Raw genomic sequence first — 26,700 nt, 5'->3', positions numbered from 1 at the left:
GTCCCATAGACTTCAATGGGGTTCTAAAGTTCGCATGAATTTTCGGTCCGTTCGAAAGTTCTGGTGCGAACCGAACCAGGGAGTGTTCGGCTCATCCCTACTCAATGGTTGAATGCTAGCTTGGCCAAATTGTTAGCACTGCAACTGCTGCCATTAAGCTGGTAGACTATGTCCCCTTTCATGAATTTGTGGAATGTGCGGTACCACAATGGCAGGTTCCAAAACACCATTTCTTTTCATGGAAGGCCATTCCTGCTCTCTACCGGCATGTGGAAGGCAATGTCCTGGCCTCGTTGGACAGGGCGTTCATCGGAAAGGTGCATATTACAGCTCACTCATGGTCCAGCAGGCATGGTTAGGGACGTTACCTTTCTTTCACGGTGCACTGGGTAACTCTACTGGCAGCTGAGAAGGATGCAGGACATAGTTCAGTATTGTTGGAGCTTGTTCTGCCACCACGCCTCCAAAATGCTAGTGGTGATTCTGCCACAGCTCTCTCCTCCACCCGCTCCTCTTCTTCTCCCTCTATGGCCTCTTCTGCAGATTTGTCCTCTGAACATGCGGTGCTCTGTAGGCATTCAAGGGGCTACACAAGCCCTCAGGAAAAAAGATGCCATGTGGTGCTTGAGTTGTCTGCTTAGGAGACAGGAGCCACACTGGGGCAGCTCTGCAGGGGCAGGCTCAGAGGTGGTTGATGCCACACCAGCTTCAGCCAGGAATGGTTCTATGTGACAATGGCACCAACCTTCTCTCTGCCCTCCGACAGGGACACTTGACCCATGTTCCATATTTGGCACACGTCCTGAATTTGGTGGTGCAGTGGTTCTTGAGCAGGTACCCAGGATTACAAGATATCCTGAGGCAGGCCATAAAAGTCTGTGGTAATTTCCACCGGTCATACAATGCCAGTGCTCGGCTGGCTGACATTCAAAGGGAATCCAACCTGCCCACCAACGCGCCTCATTTGTGACATGACCACCAGGTGGAACTCAACGTTGGCAATGCTGCAGCGGCTGCACACACAGAAGAGGGCCATTAATGAGTTCCTGTGTTAGTATGGCACCAGGACAGGGTCAGGAAAGCTTGGCTTCTTTTCGGCACGCCAGTGGCTACTGAACAAGGATGCATGCACTGTCCTGTCACCATCTGAGGAGGCCACGAGGATGGTGAGCAGCAACAATGCATGCATCAGTGATACTGTTCTTCTTGTCTTCCTGTTGGAGCACACTCTTCATGGAATAGTGGATAGGGTACTTGAGGCAGAACAGCAGGAGGAAGAGGAGGACTTCCTTACCCCTGAAGGCTCCCTTTATACAGATAGTTTTCCTGCAGGCCCGCCAAACACACAGGAAGAAGGAGGAGGAGGGGGATTGTGTCAACATGGACGTGGAGGATAACACTCAGCAGCAGTCTTCAAGAGATGGTTTTTAGTCCCCAGAAACCCAAGGAGTTGTACGTGGCTGGGAGGAGATTTTTACGGATCATGTGACCCTTAGTGACCCAGAGGACTCAGAATCGAATGCCTCTGCAAACTTACGCTGCATGGCCTCCCTGACTCTGCAAAGCCTGCGAAAGGACCCTAAGATTTGTGGTATCAAGGAGAGGGATCATTACTGGTTGGCAACCCTTCTTGATCCACATTACAAAGGTTGCAGAACCCATCCTGCCTTCACAGAGGGAGCAAAGGATGAAACATCTTCAGGAGGCTTGAAGAAAGGTTTGTGCAATGCATTTCCAGACCCTGGGAGGTTACAATTTCCTGGTGCTGGACAACGTGTTGCTGAGGCTTCGTTCAGTCAGAGGAGGAGAGGTGGAAAAGGGGGCCAGCTGACCGATGCCTTTAGACAATTTTTCAGTCCTCAGCGCCAAGGTCTGATTGGTTCTAGCAACCATCGCCAGCGTCTGCATTAAATTATGCAGGAATATCTAGGGGCAAGATCAGACTTGGAGACCTTTCCAACAGAGCATCCATTGGTTTACTTGGTCTTGAGGATGGACCACTGGCCAGAACAAGATCAATATGCAATTGAGCTACTGGCCTGTCCTGCATCCAGTGTTCTTTCTGAATGCACATTCAGTGCTGCTGGAGAGTTTGTAACGGTTCATAGAGTGCATCTGTCCACAGACTCCATTGATAGGCTCACATTCATAAAAATTAATCAGTCTTGAATCAGCAGCAGCTATCAAGCACCTGATGCTGATGTAACTGATTGATTTTTCTATGGATGTGGGATCCCTTGAAGACTGCCTATGCTGAGTGACTGTTCTATGCGTCCTCAATCTTGATGATGCTAGCTTCCAACAGTATTTATGGTTTAGGGCACCACCACCACTGCCTAAGGCCCAATTTTTCTGTCCCTGTTTAACAGGAGCATGTAATTCCAATTTTTGATCTAACATTTCACAGCAGGGCCCATTCCTGTGCCCAACAAGAGTATCTGTGAGGGGTTACAGTGTTGTGGCACCACCCCCACCAAAGGCCCAATTTTTCTTCCCCTGCCCCAGCAGCGGAGAAAAAGGACAATCGTGCCCCACAACCACCTGTAGAGGATGCACTGTGTCCACGACCAGCACTGTTGACTGTAGACACAGAGCCTGCTTGCCCTCTTTTAGTGGCCTGTGAGCGTCTCCCTCTCCTTGGTGGCCTTCCGGACATGATGGGGATTTTGTTTTGCAACACCACACTGCACTGTATTGTGTACTGTGTACACCACCAGAAAAGTAGTAGCAACTGTACTACGGCTGCACTGTATTGTATATATTGTACACCAAATACACCAAAAGTAGTAGCAACAGTACACCATGAAATGCACTGTAGATATAGGCTACACCGGATGCTGCAGAGTATATATAGGCAGCAGATGGAGGTATACCCCGGGGGAATGGGGCTGCACTGCAACTACCCCGCAACTGTGTGCATTGCAGGGTTGCAGTGTGGTGATGCTGCATTAAAACAGGTGGTGAGGAGGCAACATAATGCCTCTTTACCGCCCATCAAAAATGCCTCTAAAAAGCGATCTGTGCATGGATTGCTTTTCAGAAGAGCAGCAGCCCTTGCTGCTATCACAAACAAGCCCTACAAAAGCAGGCATGGGGAGGGGTGAGGATTAAAAGTAACGCACACACACATACAGACACTTAGATGTGATTGGATGGTTCATACACAGAGTCCAGGAAAGGATATGGAGTGCCACCCGGAACGTCCTGCCAGTGAATCAGCACAGGGATTGATCCGTACACTTTGCACAACGGGCGTCACCCCCTTCCACCTAGAACACCTTATCCCTGAGGACACAGAGCCCGGGTGTCCCCACCCTTCCTAATCCGTATATATGACCAGCGGGGACACCGGCCAAGAGACTCCGCACTCCGCAAGGTACCCGCCGCAACCTCTGCCTGTTGTCCGTCTATCTATTATTTATTATATCTATCTCTCTATCTATCTATCTATCTATTATTTATTATATCTATCTGTCTATCTATCTCTATCTATCTATCTATCTATCTATCTATCTATCTATCTACAATCTATCTATCTATCTATCTATCTATCTATCTATCTATCTCTCTATCTATCTATCTATCTATCTACAATCTATCTATCTATCTATCTATCTATCTATCTATCTATCTATCTATCTATCTATCTATCTATCTCTCTATCTATCTATCTATCTATCTACAATCTATCTATCTATCTATCTATCTATCTATCTATCTATCTATCTATCTATCTATCTATCTATCTATCTATCTATCTATCTATCTATCTATCTATCTATCTATCTATCTATCTATCTATCTATCTATCTATCTATCTATCTATCTATCTATCTATCTATCTATCTATCTATCTATCTATCTATCTATCTATCTATCTATCTATCTATCTATCTATCTATCTATCTATCTATCTATCTATCTATCTATCTATCTATCTATCTATCTATCTATCTATCTATCTATCTATCTATCTATCTATCTATCTATCTATCTATCTATCTATCTATCTATCTATCTATCTATCTATCTATCTATCTATCTATCTATCTATCTATCTATCTATCTATCTATCTATCTATCTATCTATCTATCTATCTATCTATCTATCTATCTATCTATCTATCTATCTATCTATCTATCTATCTATCTATCTATCTATCTATCTATCTATCTATCTATCTATCTATCTATCTATCTATCTATCTATCTATCTATCTATCTATCTATCTATCTATCTATCTATCTATCTATCTATCTATCTATCTATCTATCTATCTATCTATCTATCTATCTATCTATCTATCTATCTATCTATCTATCTATCTATCTATCTATCTATCTATCTATCTATCTATCTATCTATCTATCTATCTATCTATCTATCTATCTATCTATCTATCTATCTATCTATCTATCTATCTATCTATCTATCTATCTATCTATCTATCTATCTATCTATCTATCTATCTATCTATCTATCTATCTATCTATCTATCTATCTATCTATCTATCTATCTATCTATCTATCTATCTATCTATCTATCTATCTATCTATCTATCTATCTATCTATCTATCTATCTATCTATCTATCTATCTATCTATCTATCTATCTATCTATCTATCTATCTATCTATCTATCTATCTATCTATCTATCTATCTATCTATCTATCTATCTATCTATCTATCTATCTATCTATCTATCTATCTATCTATCTATCTATCTATCTATCTATCTATCTATCTATCTATCTATCTATCTATCTATCTATCTATCTATCTATCTATCTATCTATCTATCTCTCTATCTCTCTATCTATCTATCTAGATGTTTGCAGATCAGGATTTCCAGGTCCTCAGTGGTCGGTCTCGGGATCGGGGGGTTCTATTTGAAGATGAGAAGTTTCCTCGGAACATTCCGGGTGTGGAGTGGAAGCGTCCTCCGGTAAGTTTGGGATTTCACTGATAGAGAATAATCAGGTCAGAGTTTTCTGTAGACGGAGAAATCTGACTCCATCCCACAACAGAGCTTCCCAATGTATCTGGCCTATAGATATCCTCCCTTCCTTCCCTCCATTCTTTCTTCTGTAAATTCATCCATCAATCCCTACATCTCTCCATCCATCCATCCATCCATCCCTCTCTCCATCAATCCATCCCTACATCTCTCCATCCATCCATCCCTACATCTCTCCATCCATCCATCCGCACATCTCTCCATCCATCCATCCGCACATCTCTCCATCCATCCATCCGCACATCTCTCCATCCATCCCTACATCTCTCCATGCATCCCTACATCTCTCCATCCATCCATCCGCACATCTCTCCATCCATCCATCCCTACATCTCTCCATCCATCCATCCGCACATCTCTCCATCCATCCCTACATCTCTCCATCCATCCATCCGCACATCTCTCCATCCATCCCTACATCTCTCCATCCATCCCTACATCTCTCCCTCCATCCATCCCTACATCTCTCCGTCCATCCATCCCTACATCTCTCCATCCATCCCTACATCTCTCCATCCATCCATCCCTACATCTCTCCATCCATCCCTACATCTCTCCATCCATCCATCCCTACATCTCTCCATCCATCCATCCGCACATCTCTCCATCCATCCATCCCTACATCTCTCCATCCATCCATCCGCACATCTCTCCATCCATCCATCCCTACATCTCTCCATCCATCCATCCCTACATCTCTCCGTCCATCCATCCCTACATCTCTCCATCCATCCCTACATCTCTCCATCCATCCATCCCTACATCTCTCCATCCATCCCTACATCTCTCCATCCATCCATCCCTACATCTCTCCATCCATCCATCCGCACATCTCTCCATCCATCCATCCCTACATCTCTCCATCCATCCATCCGCACATCTCTCCATCCATCCATCCGCACATCTCTCCATCCATCCCTACATCTCTCCATCCATCCCTACATCTCTCCCTCCATCCATCCCTACATCTCTCCGTCCATCCATCCCTACATCTCTCCATCCATCCCTACATCTCTCCATCCATCCCTACATCTCTCCATCCATCCATCCCTACATCTCTCCATCCATCCCTACATCTCTCCATCCATCCATCCCTACATCTCTCCATCCATCCCTACATCTCTCCATCCCTAAAATCTTTGATGAAACAAGAAGAGCCACTCCAGGTGAGTGAGTCTCTGGTTAATCCCCACTCACACAAGTCTAGTTCTAGCTCAGCTCACATGCTGTGTACCATAAGGAAATGATTCCGGACAGCTGGACTTCCAAACATCCTTTTATTGAAGCTTCATATGACAAGTGGTTGACAGATGGAGCAGGAGACAAAGAGGTAGACGCGTTTCGCGCAAATGTTAGTGCTTAGTCAGGTAATGATCTCTCCATCCATCCCTACATCTCTCTATCCATCCATCCCTACATCTCTCCATCCATCCATCCATCCCTACATCTCTCTATCCATCCATCCCTACATCTCTCCATCCATCCCTACATCTCTCCATCAATCCCTACATCTCTCATCCATCCCTACATCTCTCTATCCATCCATGCCTACATCTCTCCATCCATCCCTACATCTCTCCATCCATCCATCCCTACATCTCTCCATCCATCCCTACATCTCTCCATCCATCCATCCATCCCTACATCTCTCTATCCATCCATCCCTACATCTCTCCATCCATCCATCCCTACATCTCTCCATCCATCCCTACATCACTCATCCATCCCTACATCTCTCTATCCATCCATGCCTACATCTCTGCATCCATCCCTACATCTCTCATCCATCCCTACATCTCTCTATCCATCCATCCCTACATCCCTCCATCCCTGCATCTCTCTATCCATCTATCCCTACATCCATCCCTACATCTCTCTATCCATCCATCCATCCCTACATCTCTCATCCATCCATCCCTACATCTCTCCATCCATTCATCCCTACATCTCTCCATCCATCCCTGCATCTCTCTATCCATCCATTCCTACATCTCTCCATCCATCCCTACATCTCTCTATCTATCCCTACATCTCTCCATCCATCCATCCCTACATCTCTCCATCCATCCCTACATCTCTCTATCTATCCCTACATCTCTCCATCCATCCATCCCTACATCTCTCCATCCATCCATCCCTACATCTCTCTATCTATCCCTACATCTCTCCATCCATCCCTACATCTCTCATCCATCCCTACATCTCTCCATCCATCCCTGCATCTCTCTATCCATCCATTCCTACATCTCTCTATCCATCCCTACATCTCTCATCCATCCATCCCTACATCTCTCCATCCATCCATCCCTACATCTCTCTATCCACCCATCCCTACATCTCTCCACCCATCCCTACATCTCTCCACCCATCCATCCCTCTCTCCATTAATCCATTTATCTGAGAGCTGTGGTCGGACATTTCTGATTTCACATCTTCTGGCCCTCAGATAAGATTGGCCCTCTGCTCAGTCTCATAATCTGAGGTCTCCCTATCAGATTCCTCTGGCAGGAATGGTGGGACCACCTTGTAGTGACTGGGCTGAGAATTCAGAGTACTGAGACCCCCCAGAGGAAAGGTCATAAGTCACCAGCAGGGTCCAAGGTCAGAGGTCACCAGCAGGGTTCTTTTTCTTCACAGGAGTTCTGCTCAAATCCGAAGTTCATAGAGAGCGGAGCGTGTACATCGGACATCTGCCAGGGAGAGCTGGGTGAGTCCCCCCTCATATCACCCACCTCACCCCCTCATATCACCCCAGACATAGGTCACTCAGCTCTTCATTGGACCACAAACAAGAAACTTTATATCTCCTGGGTGCCATCAGGTTACCTGGTGGGCAGCAGATCCAGGTGTCCACTTGGTCCAATCTGCCAGGTGAGGGGATGATTGGGATGTATAAGTCCAAATACAGGACATCCAGTCTTCAGAGGGAAGGGGTCTTTACAGTAAGAGCTGTGACACTGCTGCTGCCTTTCTTCATAAAGTCCCACCTGTAGATAAGGCAATGCAATCAGCACCCTGATCCCATGAACCTCAGTCTCAGGACGAGCTCCTTGCTGGGTGTATTGTAGTTCCAGACTGATCAGAGAGGGTTCTGGGTGTCATTCCTCCATATACAGGAGCGCCCAAGTCCCTTGCTCTCTAGGAATTAGTGATGGCCGAACGGTTCGCCCGGCGGTCGTTTCGCGGCGAATTTCGGCTGTTCGCGGTCCGCCCGTTCGGCGGACTATTGGCGCCGTTCGCCCGGAGGACTTCCGTGTTTTTACTGTGTAAAGGAACTTTGACCTGATGACACATCCATCATGGGGTACAGGACAGCCAATTGAGACATGACAGCACATGGACACTTGGACATTCCTCCTACCTTATAAATACACCCGATCCGGCGGCCATTTTACATTCTTTCTTCTGTCACTATAGGGAAAGGTTGCTGTTTGGAGCAGGGACAGATAAACCACTAGCTATTTGGTACACAAAAGTTCTTTTCAGGACTGGTATAGGTGTTAGGTGTATATAGGTTTGCTGTGCTACTGATTGTTGCAGCAGCCTGAGTGTCTTTTGTCAGTTTAGAGGAAGGGACAGAGCGCTGTGTGCTGCAGGGACAGTCAGTTTAGTCATCATCATCATCATCATCATTAGCTGTTACTATCAGGTCCACAAAAGTGCTATCCCAGTAACCACTAATTGTTCCAGTCTCCTCTTTTTTGCCAGTTTGTATAGGGACAGGCAGGAAGCTGTGTGTGAGGCAGTGAGGGTCAGTTTAATCAGTTGCTGTTACTATTAGTTCCACAAAGGTTCTTTTCAGGACTGGTATCAGTGGTATGGTAATAGGCTTGTACACGTATAATATTCTTTCTTCCAAATATAGAAAGAATATTATACTTGACTGCTGCCCTTCTGCTGCAGTCTGCTAATCAGTCACATCTCACTTGTTCCACAAAGCTCTTTATCAAGACTGGTAACTTGGTCTGTCTAGGGTGCTACAGTACATAGGGTTGAGTGCGGTACAGTCTGCTGTTCTATAAGGACTGGTATCGGTCCACAATACATAGGGTTGAGGTGCACTACTGCTGACCGCTGCCCTATACTGCAGCAGTCCTTCAGCAGTATAGGGACTGAGAGTTTTGTCACAGGGTCATTTAAAAAATGACAGGCAGAGGAAGAGGCAGGCCCTTCCGCAGGGGTGCTATACAGGGGTGGGTCATATTTCTACTGGGGCTGATTAATATGAGGGGCTCACACCATCCCTGTGCTGTGCTGACATCCTCCTGGGGCTGCTTATTATGAGGGGCTCCCACCATCCCTGTGCTATGCTCATTATGAGGGGCTCCCACCATCCCTGTGCTATGCTGACTTCCTCCTGGGGCTGCTTACGGTGCAGGTGTCAGTGCTGTATATCACGGTGCTGATGTCAGTGCTCTCTATCACGGTGCTGGTGTGAGTGCTTTATGTCACGCTGCTGATGTCAGTGCCCTCTATCACGGTGCTGCTGTCAGATGACTCTATCACGGTGCAGGTGTCATTGCTGTATGTCACGCTGCTGGTGATCATCTCCTGCACCCTCTTCTTTGCCTACCCTGGTCCCTGACCTTCCGTCTCCTCCATTGCCTTCATGCACTCCACAGTCCTGAATTGTCAGAACAATTTCCCATATAAAAAAAGAATGCTTGTAGTTGTCGATCCCAGATTCACCTCATACATGTGTTATGTCATTGGCCATGTGGTGGGACTATGTTTGCACAGCTATTAATTATTTTGTGGCTACAAATTTGACCTGTAGGTTTGCGAAGTTCGCCTCCCATTGAAGTCAATGGGGCCCGCCGCGAACGTTCCGGTTCGCGAACTATCGGCCACGTTCGCGGTCCGCGTTCGCGAAACGTCCCGTCGGAAGTTCGTCCATCACTACTAGGAATCATCAGCCACTATAGATGGACACAGATGACATAGTGAAGGTTCGGGGCCAGAGGTCGGTCAGATCTCAGGGTGTCGGATGTCGTCTATGCTCTGAACATAGTGACTCAGTGACTTAGGCAGCTTTACATGGAGAGGCCTCCGGGGGGGTCGTTTTGGATAAAACCTGAAGGATGTATAGAATAAAGAGCGCCCCTCCATTACAAGAGTCCAAGTTATTTTATTTATATGAACAATCCAGCAGATGACACGTTTCAGGGATTCCTCCGCCGCTTCATCAGAGCTCCATTGTCTGCATTATTTTAGGCCTGATGAAGGGGGAGTCATAACCCCCGAAACACGTTGTCTGCTGGATTGCTCTCTCTACTACACCCCTAAAATGTATGAAGTGTTGCTACATATAGACGTCTATTATATGATCATATGATGGTGGACAGATCCCTCCTGATCCCTCCAATCACATCATATCTGGTCAGGACGATGCCCACCTACCCTCCTGACTACCGACTTCTCATGCCTGTTCCATGGATAGTTGTAATAGAGATTGATCTATGTCCCTCCCCAACACAGGGGATTGCTGGCTCCTCTCCTCCATGTCGTCACTCACCCTCCACCCCCAGCTCTTCTCACGAGTCGTTCCTGAGAATCAGACCTTCAGCAAGAGCGATGGATACAGCGGGATCTTCCAATTCAAGGTGAGGAGGGTGTGATAGACTCTATCACAGAGGGGTCTTGTTAGGGCAGGTGGGGACACCACCATGGGAGAGAACACCATAGGACAGTGGTCTCCAAACTGTGGCCTGGGGGGACAGATGTGGCCCTTTGTTTGCCCTTATCTGGCCCTTGGAATACTACTCCACCAACTGACACCAATGATTCATCATTCCCTCTATTAACACCATCAATGGGGCACTATTCATAGACATTGACAATGGGACACTATTTCTCTCATTAAAACCAATGATGGGGCACTGATGCCGTGGCATTTCCTACTCCCACTGGCCACAATCTGGCCCCCCTAAAACCTGAAGGACAGTAAACTGGCCCTTTGCTTGACAAGTTTGGAGACCTCTGCCATAGGGGGTCCATCAAAACAGTGCACGAAATTGGCTCCCACCATCCACACAACAAGGCAGGGAGGGGCAGGGTTCCTGAGATTGGGGGGTTGTAACCTGGGGGCAAGGGTTCCTTGGATTGGGTGATGACCTGGGGGCTTGGTCCCTGTGTTTGGAGGGGAGGTGACCTGGGGATGGGGTTCCTTGGGGCAGGGTTTCTGGGATTGGTGGGGGGGGGGGTGACCTGGGGGTGAGGTTTCTTGGATTGGGGCAGTGATCTGGAAATGGGGGTAATGCCTGTTCTTGGTGTCTTGGCAGTTGTCGCAGTTCGGCGAGTGGCTGGATGTGGTCATTGATGACTTACTCCCAACTAAGAAAAATGCTCTGATCTACACCAAGAGCAACACGCAGGAGGAGATGTGGAGCCCCCTGCTGGAGAAGGCCTACGCCAAGTATGTCAACCATCACACCCACTACTGATATACAATACACTACACAACACCTCTGCCACCGATATATTACAAAACACCTCAACTACTGATATACTACTCAACACCTCCACTACCGATACACTATACAAGACCTCCACTACCGATATTCTACACAACACCTCCAATACTACTGTAATGTCCCCCATGATAGATGTTGGTAATGTAAGGTGTGTGTACTGTGTAGGATGCGTGGAGGATATTTGGCTCTGGAAGGAGGAACCATCCCGGAGGCTCTGGAGGATTTAACGGGAGGCCTGGCGGAGACGGTCAGTCTGACCCGCCACACCTCTGAGGAGATCTGGGACCTGATTGTGGAGTCATCACATAGTGCCTTCCCTATGGCCTGCTATATAGAGGTATATAATATATACTACAGACATATATATAGATATTTATTATAGGGTATATATCATACTACAGAGATATACAGGGGTATATAATATCATCTTTCTCTCTGGGAAGGTGGCAGGACACGGAAAGGTTGGAGAGGTGAAGGAGGACGGACTGGTCCTGGGTCATGCCTACTCCATACTGGGAGCCAAGGAGGTGAGCGTCGGGAAGTCCAGGGGAAGTCGGGGTCTCCAGCGGTGAAGAGTTGGTTCCTCTTCTGGGGGCGCTCATTGATATCCTTGATACAGCCAGACTCTCCACTCTGGTCTGATCCTCGTGGTTCCTGGGAGGTCCACCATCTTGGTCCAGTCATTGTCAACTATTCCTTCTCCCTCCAGGTCCAGAATGACTCCGGAAACGTCACCCTCATCCGGCTGAGGAACCCCTGGGGATTCACCGAATATAACGGCCCATGGAGCGATAAGTAAGGAGACCACTGGGGTCCTCCCATCAGAGGACACAATGGAGATATTTGCCAGCACACCAGGGATCGACAAGGTAGCATCCAAACTGATTTTTATTGCATGATCACAACACAAAGCAGTGCAACATTTCAGAGCCACATAGGGGGGCCCATTCGTCTTACCTGATGAAGGGGCCCTGCGTGACTCTGAAACGTTGCACTGCTTTGTGTTGTGGTCATGCAATAAAAATCAGTTTGGACGCTACCTTGTGGATCCCTGGTGTGCTGGCAAATATCTCCATTGTGACTTTCTAAACACTTCCCACCTGGTTGTTGCTGCAGCACCCAAATCCAGGAACGTGTGCGATGGGAATATGGAGTATTACTTCCATCAGAGGAGGCCATTACCATCCTCCTGTTACCGTAGAGACAGCTGTACACATTGGCCAGACATTAGTCACATGTGACTGTATTTATCAAATATGTTGATTAATTTACAATAAAAAAAATAAAAAAAAACACTAAAAGCTTAAAATTAGGCTCAAGGCGTTCCGAAAATGTTAAATTGGCAGCACAGACAGTTTTTGTTTCAGACATGAGTAACCCTGAGATGTGGTTCCAGGTCTCCGGAATGGCGGTCAGTATCAGATGAAGAGCAGAAGCAGCTCAACCTTCAGAGGGAAGACGGAGAGTTCTGGTAATCAGTATAGAGGAGGAATTCTCTTCTCTACATTCATTTCCTTCATTTTCCTGCCCGGTGTAGTCCCCTGACTCTCGGGGGATCCCTTACACCTTCCTCCTCTATACTGTGGAGGGGGAGCTTCACCCCTGGACCCCAAGATGAAGGGCCCCACAGACTGGTGTCATTATATAGTTGGTCAGTAGGGGTGTCCCCATGTCCCTCATTCTATGCTTCTCTCTCCGTCATGTTGGGATTGGTCAGTGGTGGTGTCCCCCATTCTATGCTCCTCTCTCCTTCATGTTGGGGTCATTAGACATTTGGTCAGTGGTGGTGTCCCCCATTCTATGCTCCTCCCTCCTTCATATTTGGGTCATTAGACAGTTGGTCATTGGTGATGTTCCGTGTCCCCCATTTCTCCTTCATCTAGGATGCTGTGTGAGGATTTCTGCTCGTTGTTCTCCTGGATGGTCATTTGTCACACCAACCTGGACTCACCTCATTGTGACGTCACTCATCTGCGTGGTCGCTGGCAGCGTGGAGTCAACGCTGGAGGGGGTCGCAGATTAAGTGAGTCCATCGAAACATTTACATCTCTGCTGGGATTATTTCAGAAACCCCCAACAAAGCCATAATCCCCCTCCCTGGGTATGAATGTTCCTCAGCATGGTCAGGTCATACTCCACCATCAACTGACCAGGACCCAGGGCAAGGGTTCCATGACCACCGTTACAGCAGATACGTTTGTATCATCTTTCAGGAACATTCTTCAACAATCCTCAATTTCGTCTCCGTGTGGGCGGGTCTTCAGACCAAGAGGTGGAGCATAAAAATGAACAGGATGAGCATTGGAGGGTTTTGCTGGAGTTGATGCAGACTAATGGAGGAGCTCAGAAGCTGCATATTGCATGTCACCTGTACCAGGTATGGACCGCTTAGGGCTCTTCTAGCTGATCCTCCTGTATTCTGTGAGAAATGGAATGTGAGAGAAGATGAATGGAGTCCGACACTGACGTGAAATTCACTTTTTTATTAACAGGTACCCCAAGATCTGGTAAGAAATGATGAGGACCCAACTGCCCACCTTGTCTCTCTGCCTTCCTATGCTGCCCATTACATACCCTCCTCCCCCACCAGTACTCTATGCCGCATCCAAAATTCCCCCCAAACCCCCACCATCCCTCCATCCCAACCCCGTCACTTTCCCCCAACCCTCTACCATCCCTCCATCCCAACCCCCATCATTAACCCTCAAACCTCCACCATCCCTCCTTCCCAACCCCATCACTGCCCCTCAAACCTCCACCGTCCCTCCTTCCCAACCCCTTCACTGCCTCCCATACACCCACCATCCCTCCTTCCTAACCTCATCACTGCCACTCAAACCTCTACCATCCCTCCTTACCAACCCCCATCATTAACCCTCAAACCTCCACCGTCCCTCCTTCCCAACCCCCATCATTAACCCTCAAACCTCCGCCATCCCTCCTTCCCAACCCCCATCATTAACTCTCAAACCTCCACCGTCCCTCCTTCCCAACCCCCATCAGTAACCCTCAAACCTCCACCGTCCCTCCTTCCCAACCCCCATCATTAACCCTCAAACCTCCACCATCCCTCCTTCCCAACCCCCATCACTGACCCTCAAACCGCCACCATCCCTCCTTGCCAACCCCCATCATTGACCCTCAAACCTCCGCCATCCCCCATTCCCAACCCCCATCATTAACCCTCAAACCTCCACCATCCCTCCTTGCCAACCCCCATCACTGACCCTCAAACCTCCGCCATCCCTCCTTCCCAACCCCCATCATTAACCCTCAAACTTCTACCATCCCTCCTTCCCAACCCCCGTCACTGACCCTCAAACCTCCACCATCCCTCCTTCCCAATCCCCATCACTGACCCTAAAACCTCCACCATCCTTTCCAACCACTATCACTGCTCCTCAAACCTCCACCATCACTCCTTCTCAGCCCCCATCACTGCCTCCCATACACCCACCATTACTCCTTCCCAGCCCCATCACTGCCCCTCAAACCTCCACCATCCCTACTTCCCAACCCCCATCATTAACCCTCAAACCTCTGCCATCCCTCCTTCCCAACTCCCATCACTGCTCCTCAAACCTCCACTATCCCTCCTTCTTAGGCCCCATCACTGCCTCCCATACACCCACCATCACTCCTTCCCAACCCCATCACTGCCACTCAAACCTCCTCCATTCCTCCTTCTTAGGCCCCATCACTGCCTCCCATACACCCACCATCACTCCTTCCCAACCCCATCACTGCCACTCAAACCTCCACCTTCCCTCCTTCCCAACCCCCATCACTGACCTTCAAACATCCACCATTGCTCCTTCTCAATCCCATCCCTGCCTCTCAAACCGCCACAATCCCTCCTTTCCAACCCCCATCACTGACCCTCAAATCTCCACCATCCCTCCTTCCAAACCCCCATCCCTGATCATCAAGCTTCCACTATCCCTCCTTCCCAACCTCCATCACTGCCTCTCAAAGCTCCACGCTCCCTCCTCCCCAACCTCCATCACTGTCCCCTCAAACTTCTACTATCCCTCCTTCCCAACCCCATCACTGCTCCTCAAACCTCCACCATCACTCCTTCTCAGCCCCCATCACTGCCTCCAATCCACCCATCATCCCTCCTTCCCAACCCCCATGACTGACCCTCAAACCTCCACCATCCCTCCTTCCCAACCCCGTCACTGCCTCTCAAACCTCCACCATCCCTCCTTCCCAACCCCTTCACTGCCTCTCAAACCTCCACCATCCCTCCTTCCCAACCTCTATCTCTGACCCTCAAACATCCACCATCCCTCCTTCCAAACCCCATCACTGCCCTTTAAACCTATACCACCCCGCCTTTCCAACCTCCATCACTGCCCCCCCCCCAAAACCGCTACCATTTCTCCTTTCAAACCTTCATCACTGACCCTCAAGCATCCACTATCCTTCCTTCTCAACCTCCATCACTGCCCCTCAAACCTCTACCATCCCTCCTTCCAAACCCCCATTACTGATCCTCAAGCTTCCACTATCCCTCCTTCCAAACCACCATCACTGACCCTCAAACCTCCACCATCCCTCCTTCCCAACTCTACCTTTTCAACCTCCATGACTGCCCCCCACACCAAAAAAACTCCACCATCCCTCCTTCCTGACCTCCATCACTGCCTCTCAAACCTCCACCATCCCTCCTTCCCAACCCCCATCACTGACCCTCAAACCTCCACCATCTCTCCTTCTCAACCCCCTTCTCTGCCCCTCAAACCTCCATTATCACTCCTTCCCAGCCACAATCACTGCCTCCCATACGCTCACCATCCTTCCTTCCCAACCCCATTACTGCCCCTTAAACCTCCACCATCCCTCCTTCCCAACCCCCATCACTGACCTTCAAACATCCACCATTGCTCCTTCCCAACCCCCATCACTGACCTTCAAACCTCCACCATCCCTCCTTCCCAACCCCCATCACTGACCTTCAAACATCCACCATCCCTCCTTCCCAACCCCCATCACTGACCCTCAAACCTCCACCATCCCTCCTTCCCAACCCCCATCGCTGACCTTCAAACCTCCACCATCCCTCCATCCCAAACCCTCATCACTGACCCTCAAACCTCCACCATTCTTCCTTCCCAAACCACATTACTGCCTCTCAAACCTCTGCCATCCCTCCTTCCCAACCCCCATCACTGTCTCCCAAACCTCCACCATTCTTCCTTCCCAACCACTATCACTCCCCCCCCCCCCCCCCCAAACTTCTGCCATCCCTCCTTTCTAACTTCCATCACTGACCCTTAAGCCCCCACTATCCTTCCTTCCCAACCACCATCACTGCTCCTCAAACCTCCACCATCCCTCCTTCCCAACCTCCATCACTGCCCCTCAAACTTCTACTAACCCACCTTCCCAACCTCTATCAGTGACCCTCAAACCTCCCCCCAATCCTTGCTCCCCAATCACTGTCTGCTGCCAAGTAACACAGATCCCTTTTTAGGTGCCTCTCCCCAGACTGGACCGCAGATTCTTCACCAGGAATCGCCCTGTGGGTGACACCGGAGAGCCACAGAACAGCCGTGGGGTGGCGATGCGGCTATGCCTGCCAGCGGGCGAGTATGTCATTGTGCCCTCCACCTACGATGCCAATCAGGAGAGCGACTTCTACATCAGAGTGTGCTGCAAGAGAGACCCCGGTGGCAGGTGAGGGAGTGGTGAAGGGTTCAGGGCTGGATGGGAAGATGATATTTGTGGTATGATTGCTACCTATGGAGAACTACAGACAGTTCTTTCATGTGTAGCACTATTGTGACTGATCCTCAATAAATATTGATCTTTAGCTAATCAAAAACTACATTGAGAATGTCCAAGGCCCATTTATCGGCCATGAGGTCCCAGGTGTGATCTTCTAGGGGAGCGAATATTGTCTTTGGATGTTCAGAATGATGGACGCCACTTGAGATTTTTGTAGATTTAATGCACATTGACATTGAGGACAGGATGGAGGAAGGAGCTTGGAAGCTGCTTGGCCTTCTCCATGTCTTTCTAACCTTCTGGGTCCTTCCGTCACCAGGCTATACTGACTGGAAACCCTGAAAACTGAGGATCTGGTGGTGTCTCAGTCTTAGTACTCAAGGCAGGACAGCAGGGAAGGGTTCCCATGTTACTCCCATGCCACTCATCGCCCCCATTGTGGAGGAAAACTGCACTCAGCTTTCTTTAGGCCCAAGAAGAACATCCAGGCCAGCCAATCATTTCAAGGGTTCTTTCCAGTAGCAGCTACTCCAGACCCTTCAACCCAAAGCCCTAGAAGTAAGTTCATTGTTACCATTATATCGCTAAACCCAGGAGTAAAGACCATGTGTAAGGAAGTGTCCCAAATATTTAATAAAAATCCCAGCATGCAGTAGCAGACCCCGCCCTCATCCCACCACCAAATCAGCTGATTGGCTGGACCATCAAATATCCATAATAAAAAAGTGTCGTCTTCAGTACACCCTGCTGGAGGCAACTCAGACAGCAAGTAGGTGAGACCAATCACCAACAGACACCTATAGACAAGATGAAGCTCTCTACATCCCACCAAGTCACCGAAATACAAAGAGACTCTAGAAAAATGCATCCTCTCTATGACTGTATTATTGTTCCTGACTGGAAATAGAGGTACCCCACCCCCAACTAGGAGTGATCATTGTCCTTTGGGTCCCCATGAGAACCTCTGTCCATCAGGGCCCCCCCCCAACCCCTTCATTGGGTCTCATTGAGCACCTCTGTCCATCAGGGACCCACAACCTCTCCATTGAGTCCCTATGAGGCACCTCTGTCCATCACCTCCCCAACCTCTCCATTGAGTCCCTATGAGGCACCTCTGCCCCCCCTATCAACTCTCTATTTGGTCCCCTCGGAGCACCTCTGTCCATCAGAGCCCCTTAACCTCCTCAATGGGTCTCTATGAGCACCTCTGTCCATCACCTCTCCAACCTCTCCATAGGGTCCCTATGAGAACCTTAGTCCATAAGTCCCCCCCCCCCAACTTTTCAATCGGGTCCCTAGGAGCACCTCTATCCATTAGGGCTCCCAAACCTCTCCATTGGGTCACTATGAACCCCTCTGTCCACCACCACCCCCTCAAACACTCTATTGGATTCCCCCCCCCCTAAGCACCTCTGTCCATCAAGCCCCCTCAACTTCTTCATTGGGTCCTTATGAGCATCTCTGTCCATTACTGGCCCCCAACCTCTTCACTGGATCCCTATGAGCACCTGTGTCTATCATTCATTTCTGACCCTATGATTGCATGACGTTGGTTTGGTCGCCTTTGTTGTATGGATGTCATTTCATTGTATTGTGTGTTTTAAGGCGGAGTCAATTCTTTGTATACACTGATTGGGGTTTGTCTGTTTTCAGTGCTATCTGAAGGTTCAGTGATGGAGGATGAAGGGTCACCGGGGCAAGTACAACTGTTTGGGGAGACTACAGACCTCTGGACATGGGGACACCATGGAGTCACAGCGCTGGGGCGCAACTAACAATTGTGATCATTGTGACACCATCAAATAAAGTGCTCAGCTATATGATCTTCTCGTTATTGATCACTGAATTCCAAATACATTGATTAGATCTCAGAACGCACTACACTAGACTTTCCCAACTGGGGCCCCTCCTCCAGAGGTCACCAGAGGCACCTTCTCACATTTAGCCTCTGATCACCAGTGTAAGGAACATTCTTCCCACTGACCACCAATGTAAGGGACATTCTTCTCACCGATCACCAATGTAAGGAACATTCTTCTCACTGATCACCAATGTAAGGAACGTTCTTCTCACTGATCACCAATGTAAGGAACATTCTTCCCACTGATCACCAATGCAAGGAACATTCTTCTCACTGATCACCAATGTAAGGAACATTCTTCTCACTGATCACCAATGTAAGGAACATTCTTCCCACTGATCACCAATGTAAGAACATTCTTCTCACTGATCACCAATGTAAGGAGCATTCTTCTCACTGATCACCAATGTAAGGAACATTCTTCTCACTGATCACCAATGTAAGGATCATTCTTCTCACTGATCACCAATGTAAGGAACATTCTTCTCACTGATCACCAATGTAAGGAACATTCTTCTCACTGATCACCAATGTAAGGATCATTCTTCCCACTGATCACCAATGTAAGGAACATTCTTCCCACTGATCACCAATGTAAGGAACATTCTTCTCACCGATCACCATGTAAGGGACATTCTTCTCACTGATCACCAATGTAAGGAACATTCTTCTCACTGATCACCAATGTAAGGATCATTCTTCTCACCGATCACCAATGTAAGGAACATTCTTCTCACTGATCACCAATGTAAGGAACATTCTTCTCACTGATCACCAATGTAAGGAACATTCTTCCCACTGATCACCAATGTAAGGAACATTCTTCCCACTGATCACCAATGTAAGGAACATTCTTCTCACTGATCACCAATGTAAGGAACATTCTTCCCACTGATCACCAATGTAAGGAACATTCTTCTCACTGATCACCAATGTAAGGAACATTCTTCCCACTGATCACCAATGTAAGGGACATTCTTCTCACTGATCACCAATGTAAGGAACATTCTTCCCACTGATCACCAATGTAAGGAACATTCTTCCCACTGATCACCAATGTAAGGAACATTCTTCCCATTGATCACCAATGTAAGGAACATTCTTCTCACTGATCACCAATGTAAGGAACATTCTTCCCACTGATCACCAATGTAAGGAACATTCTTCTCACTGATCACCAATGTAAGGAACATTCTTCTCACTGATCACCAATATAAGGAACATTCTTCTCACTGATCACCAATGTAAGGAACATTCTTCTCACTGATCACCAATGTAAGGAACATTCTTCCCACTGATCACCATGTAAGGAACATTCTTCTCACTGATCACCAATGTAAGGAGCATTCTTCTCACTGATCACCATGTAAGGAACATTCTTCTCACTGATCACCAATGTAAGGATCATTCTTCTCACTGATCACCAATGTAAGGAACATTCTTCTCACTGATCACCAATGTAAGGAACATTCTTCTCACTGATCACCAATGTAAGGATCATTCTTCCCACTGATCACCAATGTAAGGAACATTCTTCCCACTGATCACCAATGTAAGGAACATTCTTCCCACTGATCACCAATGTAAAGAACATTCTTCCCACTGATCACCAATGTAAGGATCATTCTTCTCACTGATCACCAATGTAAGGAACATTCTTCTCACTGATCACCAATGTAAGGAACATTCTTCTCACTGACCACCAATGTAAGGGACATTCTTCTCACTGATCACCAATGTAAGGAACATTCTTCCCACTGATCACCAATGTAAGGAACATTCTTCTCACTGATCACCAATGTAAGGAACATTCTTCTCACTGATCACCAATGTAAGGGACCATTCTTCTCACTGATCACCAATGTAAGGAACATTCTTCTCACTGATCACCAATGTAAGGAACATTCTTCTCACTGATCACCAATGTAAGGAACATTCTTCTCACTGATCACCAATGTAAGGGACATTCTTCTCACTGATCACCAATGTAAGGAACATTCTTCTCACTGATCACCAATGTAAGGAACATTCTTCTCACTGATCACCAATGTAAGGAACATTCTTCTCACTGATCACCAATGTAAGGAGCATTCTTCTCACTGATCACCAATGTAAGGGACATTCTTCTCACTGATCACCAATGTAAGGAACATTCTTCCCACTGATCACCAATGTAAGGAACATTCTTCTCACCGATCACCAATGTAAGGGACATTCTTCTCACTGATCACCAATGTAAGGAACATTCTTCTCACTGATCACCAATGTAAGGAACATTCTTCCCATTGATCACCAATGTAAGGAACATTCTTCTCACTGATCACCAATGTAAGGAACATTCTTCCCACTGATCACCAATGTAAGGAACATTCTTCCCACTGATCACCAATGTAAGGAACATTCTTCTCACTGATCACCAATGTAAGGAACATTCTTCTCACTGATCACCAATGTAAGGAACATTCTTCTCACTGTTCACCAATGTAAGGAACATTCTTCTCACTGATCACCAATGTAAGGAACATTCTTCCCACTGATCACCAATGTAAGGAACATTCTTCTCACTGATCACCAATGTAAGGAGCATTCTTCTCACTGATCACCAATGTAAGGAACATTCTTCTCACTGATCACCAATGTAAGGATCATTCTTCTCACTGATCACCAATGTAAGGAACATTCTTCTCACTGATCACCAATGTAAAGGAACATTCTTCTCACTGATCACCAATGTAAGGATCATTCTTCCCACTGATCACCAATGTAAGGAACATTCTTCCCACTGATCACCAATGTAAAGAACATTCTCCCACTGATCACCAATGTAAGGATCATTCTTCTCACTGATCACCAATGTAAGGAACATTCTTCTCACTGATCACCAATGTAAGGAACATTCTTCTCACTGACCACCAATGTAAGGAACATTCTTCTCACTGATCACCAATGTAAGGAACATTCTTCTCACTGACCACCAATGTAAGGGACATTCTTCTCACTGATCACCAATGTAAGGAACATTCTTCCCACTGATCACCAATGTAAGGAACATTCTTCTCACTGATCACCAATGTAAGGAACATTCTTCTCACTGATCACCAATGTAAGGGACATTCTTCTCACTGATCACCAATGTAAGGAACATTCTTCTCACTGATCACCAATGTAAGGAACATTCTTCCCCACTGATCACCAATGTAAGGAACATTCTTCTCACTGATCACCAATGTAAGGAACATTCTTCTCACTGATCACCAATGTAAGGACATTCTTCTCACTGATCACCAATGTAAGGAACATTCTTCTCACTGATCACCAATGTAAGGAACATTCTTCTCACTGATCACCAATGTAAGGAACATTCTTCTCACTGATCACCAATGTAAGGGACATTCTTCTCACTGATCACCAATGTAAGGAACATTCTTCTCACTGATCACCAATGTAAGGAACATTCTTCTCACTGATCACCAATGTAAGGAACATTCTTCTCACTGATCACCAATGTAAGGAGCATTCTTCTCACTGATCACCAATGTAAGGGACATTCTTCTCACTGATCACCAATGTAAGGAACATTCTTCCCACTGATCACCAATGTAAGGAACATTCTTCTCACCGATCACCAATGTACATTCTTCTCACTGATCACCAATGTAAGGATCATTCTTCCACTGATCACCAATGTAAGGAACATTCTTCCCACTGATCACCAATGTAAGGGAACATTCTTCCCACTGATCACCAATGTAAGGAACATTCTTCCCACTGATCACCAATGTAAGGGAACATTCTTCTCACTGATCACCAATGTAAGGAACATTCTTCTCACTGATCACCAATGTAAGGAACATTCTTCTCACTGACCACCAATGTAAGGGACATTCTTCTCACTGATCACCAATGTAAGGAACATTCTTCCACTGATCACCAATGTAAGGAACATTCTTCCCACTGATCACCAATGTAAGGAACATTCTTCTCACTGATCACCAATGTAAGGAACATTCTTCCCACTGATCACCAATGTAAGGAACATTCTTCCTCACTGATCACCAATGTAAGGAACATTCTTCTCACTGATCACCAATGTAAGGGACATTCTTCTCACTGATCACCAATGTAAGGAACATTCTTCCCACTGATCACCAATGTAAGGAACATTCTTCTCACTGATCACCAATGTAAGGAACATTCTTCTCACTGATCACCAATGTAAGGGACATTCTTCTCACTGATCACCAATGTAAGGAACATTCTTCTCACTGATCACCAATGTAAGGAACATTCTTCTCACTGATCACCAATGTAAGGAACATTCTTCTCACTGATCACCAATGTAAGGAACATTCTTCACCGATCACCAATGTAAGGGACATTCTTCTCACTGATCACCAATGTAAGGAACATTCTTCCACTGATCACCAATGTAAGGAACATTCTTCCCATTGATCACCAATGTAAGGAACATTCTTCTCACTGATCACCAATGTAAGGAACATTCTTCCCACTGATCACCAATGTAAGGAACATTCTTCCCACTGATCACCAATGTAAGGAACATTCTTCTCACTGATCACCAATGTAAGGAACATTCTTCTCACTGATCACCAATGTAAGGAACATTCTTCTCACTGATCACCAATGTAAGGAACATTCTTCTCACTGATCACCATGTAAGGAACATTCTTCTCACTGATCACCAATGTAAGGAACATTCTTCCCACTGATCACCAATGTAAGGAACATTCTTCTCACTGATCACCAATGTAAGGAACATTCTTCTCACTGATCACCAATGTAAGGAACATTCTTCTCACTGATCACCAATGTAAGGAACATTCTTCTCACTGATCACCAATGTAAGGAACATTCTTCTCACTGATCACCAATGTAAGGAACATTCTTCTCACTGATCACCAATGTAAGGAACATTCTTCTCACTGATCACCAATGTAAGGAACATTCTTCCCACTGATCACCAATGTAAGGAACATTCTTCTCACTGATCACCATGTAAGGAGCATTCTTCTCACTGATCACCAATGTAAGGAACATTCTTCTCACTGATCACCAATGTAAGGATCATTCTTCTCACTGATCACCAATGTAAGGAACATTCTTCTCACTGATCACCAATGTAAGGAACATTCTTCTCACTGATCACCAATGTAGGATCATTCTTCCCACTGATCACCAATGTAAGGAACATTCTTCCCACTGATCACCAATGTAAGGAACATTCTTCCCACTGATCACCAATGTAAAGAACATTCTTCCACTGATCACCAATGTAAGGATCATTCTTCTCACTGATCACCAATGTAAGGAACATTCTTCTCACTGATCACCAATGTAAGGAACATTCTTCTCACTGACCACCAATGTAAGGGACATTCTTCTCACTGATCACCAATGTAAGGAACATTCTTCCCACTGATCACCAATGTAAGGAACATTCTTCTCACTGATCACCAATGTAAGGAACATTCTTCCCACTGATCACCAATGTAAGGAACATTCTTCTCACTGATCACCAATGTAAGGAACATTCTTCTCACTGATCACCAATGTAAGGGACATTCTTCTCACTGATCACCCATGTAAGGAACATTCTTCCCACTGATCACCAATGTAAGGAACATTCTTCTCACTGATCACCAATGTAAGGAACATTCTTCTCACTGATCACCAATGTAAGGGACATTCTTCTCACTGATCACCAATGTAAGGAACATTCTTCTCACTGATCACCAATGTAAGGATCATTCTTCTCACTGATCACCAATGTAAGGAACATTCTTCTCACTGATCACCAATGTAAGGGACATTCTTCTCACTGATCACCAATGTAAGGAACATTCTTCTCACTGATCACCAATGTAAGGAACATTCTTCTCACTGATCACCAATGTAAGGAACATTCTTCTCACTGATCACCAATGTAAGGAACATTCTTCTCACTGATCACCAATGTAAGGAACATTCTTCTCACTGATCACCAATGTAAGGAACATTCTTCTCACTGATCACCAATGTAAGGAACATTCTTCTCACTGATCACCAATGTAAGGAACATTCTTCTCACTGATCACCAATGTAAGGAACATCTTCTCACTGATCACCAATGTAAGGAACATTCTTCTCACTGATCACCAATGTAAGGAGCATTCTTCTCACCGATCACCAATGTAAGGGACATTCTTCTCACTGATCACCAAAGTAAGGAACATTCTTCTCACTGATCACCAATGTAAGGAACATTCTTCCCATTGATCACCAATGTAAAGGAACATTCTTCTCACTGATCACCAATGTAAGGAACATTCTTCCCACTGATCACCAATGTAAGGAACATTCTTCCCACTGATCACCAATGTAAGGAACATTCTTCTCACTGATCACCAATGTAAGGAACATTCTTCTCACTGATCACCAATGTAAGGATCATTCTTCTCACTGATCACCAATGTAAGGAACATTCTTCTCACTGATCACCAATGTAAGGAACATTCTTCTCACTGATCACCAATGTAAGGATCATTCTTCCCACTGATCACCAATGTAAGGAACATTCTTCCCACTGATCACCAATGTAAGGAACATTCTTCCCACTGATCACCAATGTAAAGAACATTCTTCCCACTGATCACCAATGTAAGGATCATTCTTCTCACTGATCACCAATGTAAGGAACATTCTTCTCACTGATCACCAATGTAAGGGACATTCTTCTCACTGATCACCAATGTAAGGAACATTCTTCCCACTGATCACCAATGTAAGGAACATTCTTCTCACTGATCACCAATGTAAGGAACATTCTTCTCACTGATCACCAATGTAAGGAACATTCTTCTCACTGATCACCAATGTAAGGAACATTCTTCTCACTGATCACCAATGTAAGGGACATTCTTCTCACTGATCACCATGTAAGGAACATTCTTCTCACTGATCACCAATGTAAGGATCATTCTTCTCACTGATCACCAATGTAAGGGACATTCTTCTCACTGATCACCAATGTAAGGAACATTCTTCTCACTGATCACCAATGTAAGGATCATTCTTCTCACTGATCACCAATGTAAGGAACATTCTTCTCACTGATCACCAATGTAAGGGACATTCTTCCTGATCACCAATGTAAGGAACATTCTTCTTCACTGATCACCAATGTAAGGAACATTCTTCTCACTGATCACCAATGTAAGGAACATTCTTCTCACTGATCACCAATGTAAGGAACATTCTTCTCACTGATCACCAATGTAAGGAACATTCTTCTCACTGATCACCAATGTAAGGAACATTCTTCTCACTGATCACCAATGTAAGGAACATTCTTCTCACTGATCACCAATGTAAGGAACATTCTTCTCACTGATCACCAATGTAAGGAACATTCTTCTCACTGATCACCAATGTAAGGAACATTCTTCTCACTGATCACCAATGTAAGGAGCATTCTTCTCACCGATCACCAATGTAAGGGACATTCTTCTCACTGATCACCAATGTAAGGAACATTCTTCTCACTGATCACCAATGTAAGGAACATTCTTCCCATTGATCACCAATTTAAGGAACATTCTTCTCACTGATCACCAA

The 26,700-nt window shown here is 46.2% G+C and overlaps 1 protein-coding gene across 1 annotated transcript; it reads left to right on the top strand.

Annotated features, from left to right (window-relative positions):
* The first annotated feature begins 4,830 nt into the window (after nt 1–4,830).
* On the top strand, nt 4,831–19,045 carry LOC143941195 (calpain-1 catalytic subunit-like). The gene is made up of 13 exons (XM_077463229.1): nt 4,831–4,947; nt 7,657–7,726; nt 10,498–10,622; nt 11,301–11,434; nt 11,658–11,829; nt 11,936–12,019; nt 12,202–12,287; nt 12,889–12,963; nt 13,376–13,515; nt 13,706–13,869; nt 13,985–13,999; nt 16,972–17,174; nt 18,879–19,045. Exons 1-13 carry the CDS (start codon nt 4,831–4,833, stop codon nt 18,886–18,888), a joined length of 1,395 nt encoding a protein of 464 aa, XP_077319355.1. The 3' UTR covers nt 18,889–19,045.
* The last annotated feature ends 7,655 nt before the right edge of the window (nt 19,046–26,700 follow it).

The sequence above is a fragment of the Lithobates pipiens genome, unplaced genomic scaffold (assembly GCF_037356315.1).
Source record: "Lithobates pipiens isolate NorthernLeopardFrog02 unplaced genomic scaffold, aLitPip1_a1.2 Scaffold_3, whole genome shotgun sequence".
In the NCBI taxonomy this organism is placed as follows: Eukaryota; Metazoa; Chordata; class Amphibia; order Anura; family Ranidae; genus Lithobates; species Lithobates pipiens.
The sequence above is the reverse complement of the archived record's forward strand: the minus strand, read 5'-3'. Positions and strand labels throughout refer to the sequence as shown.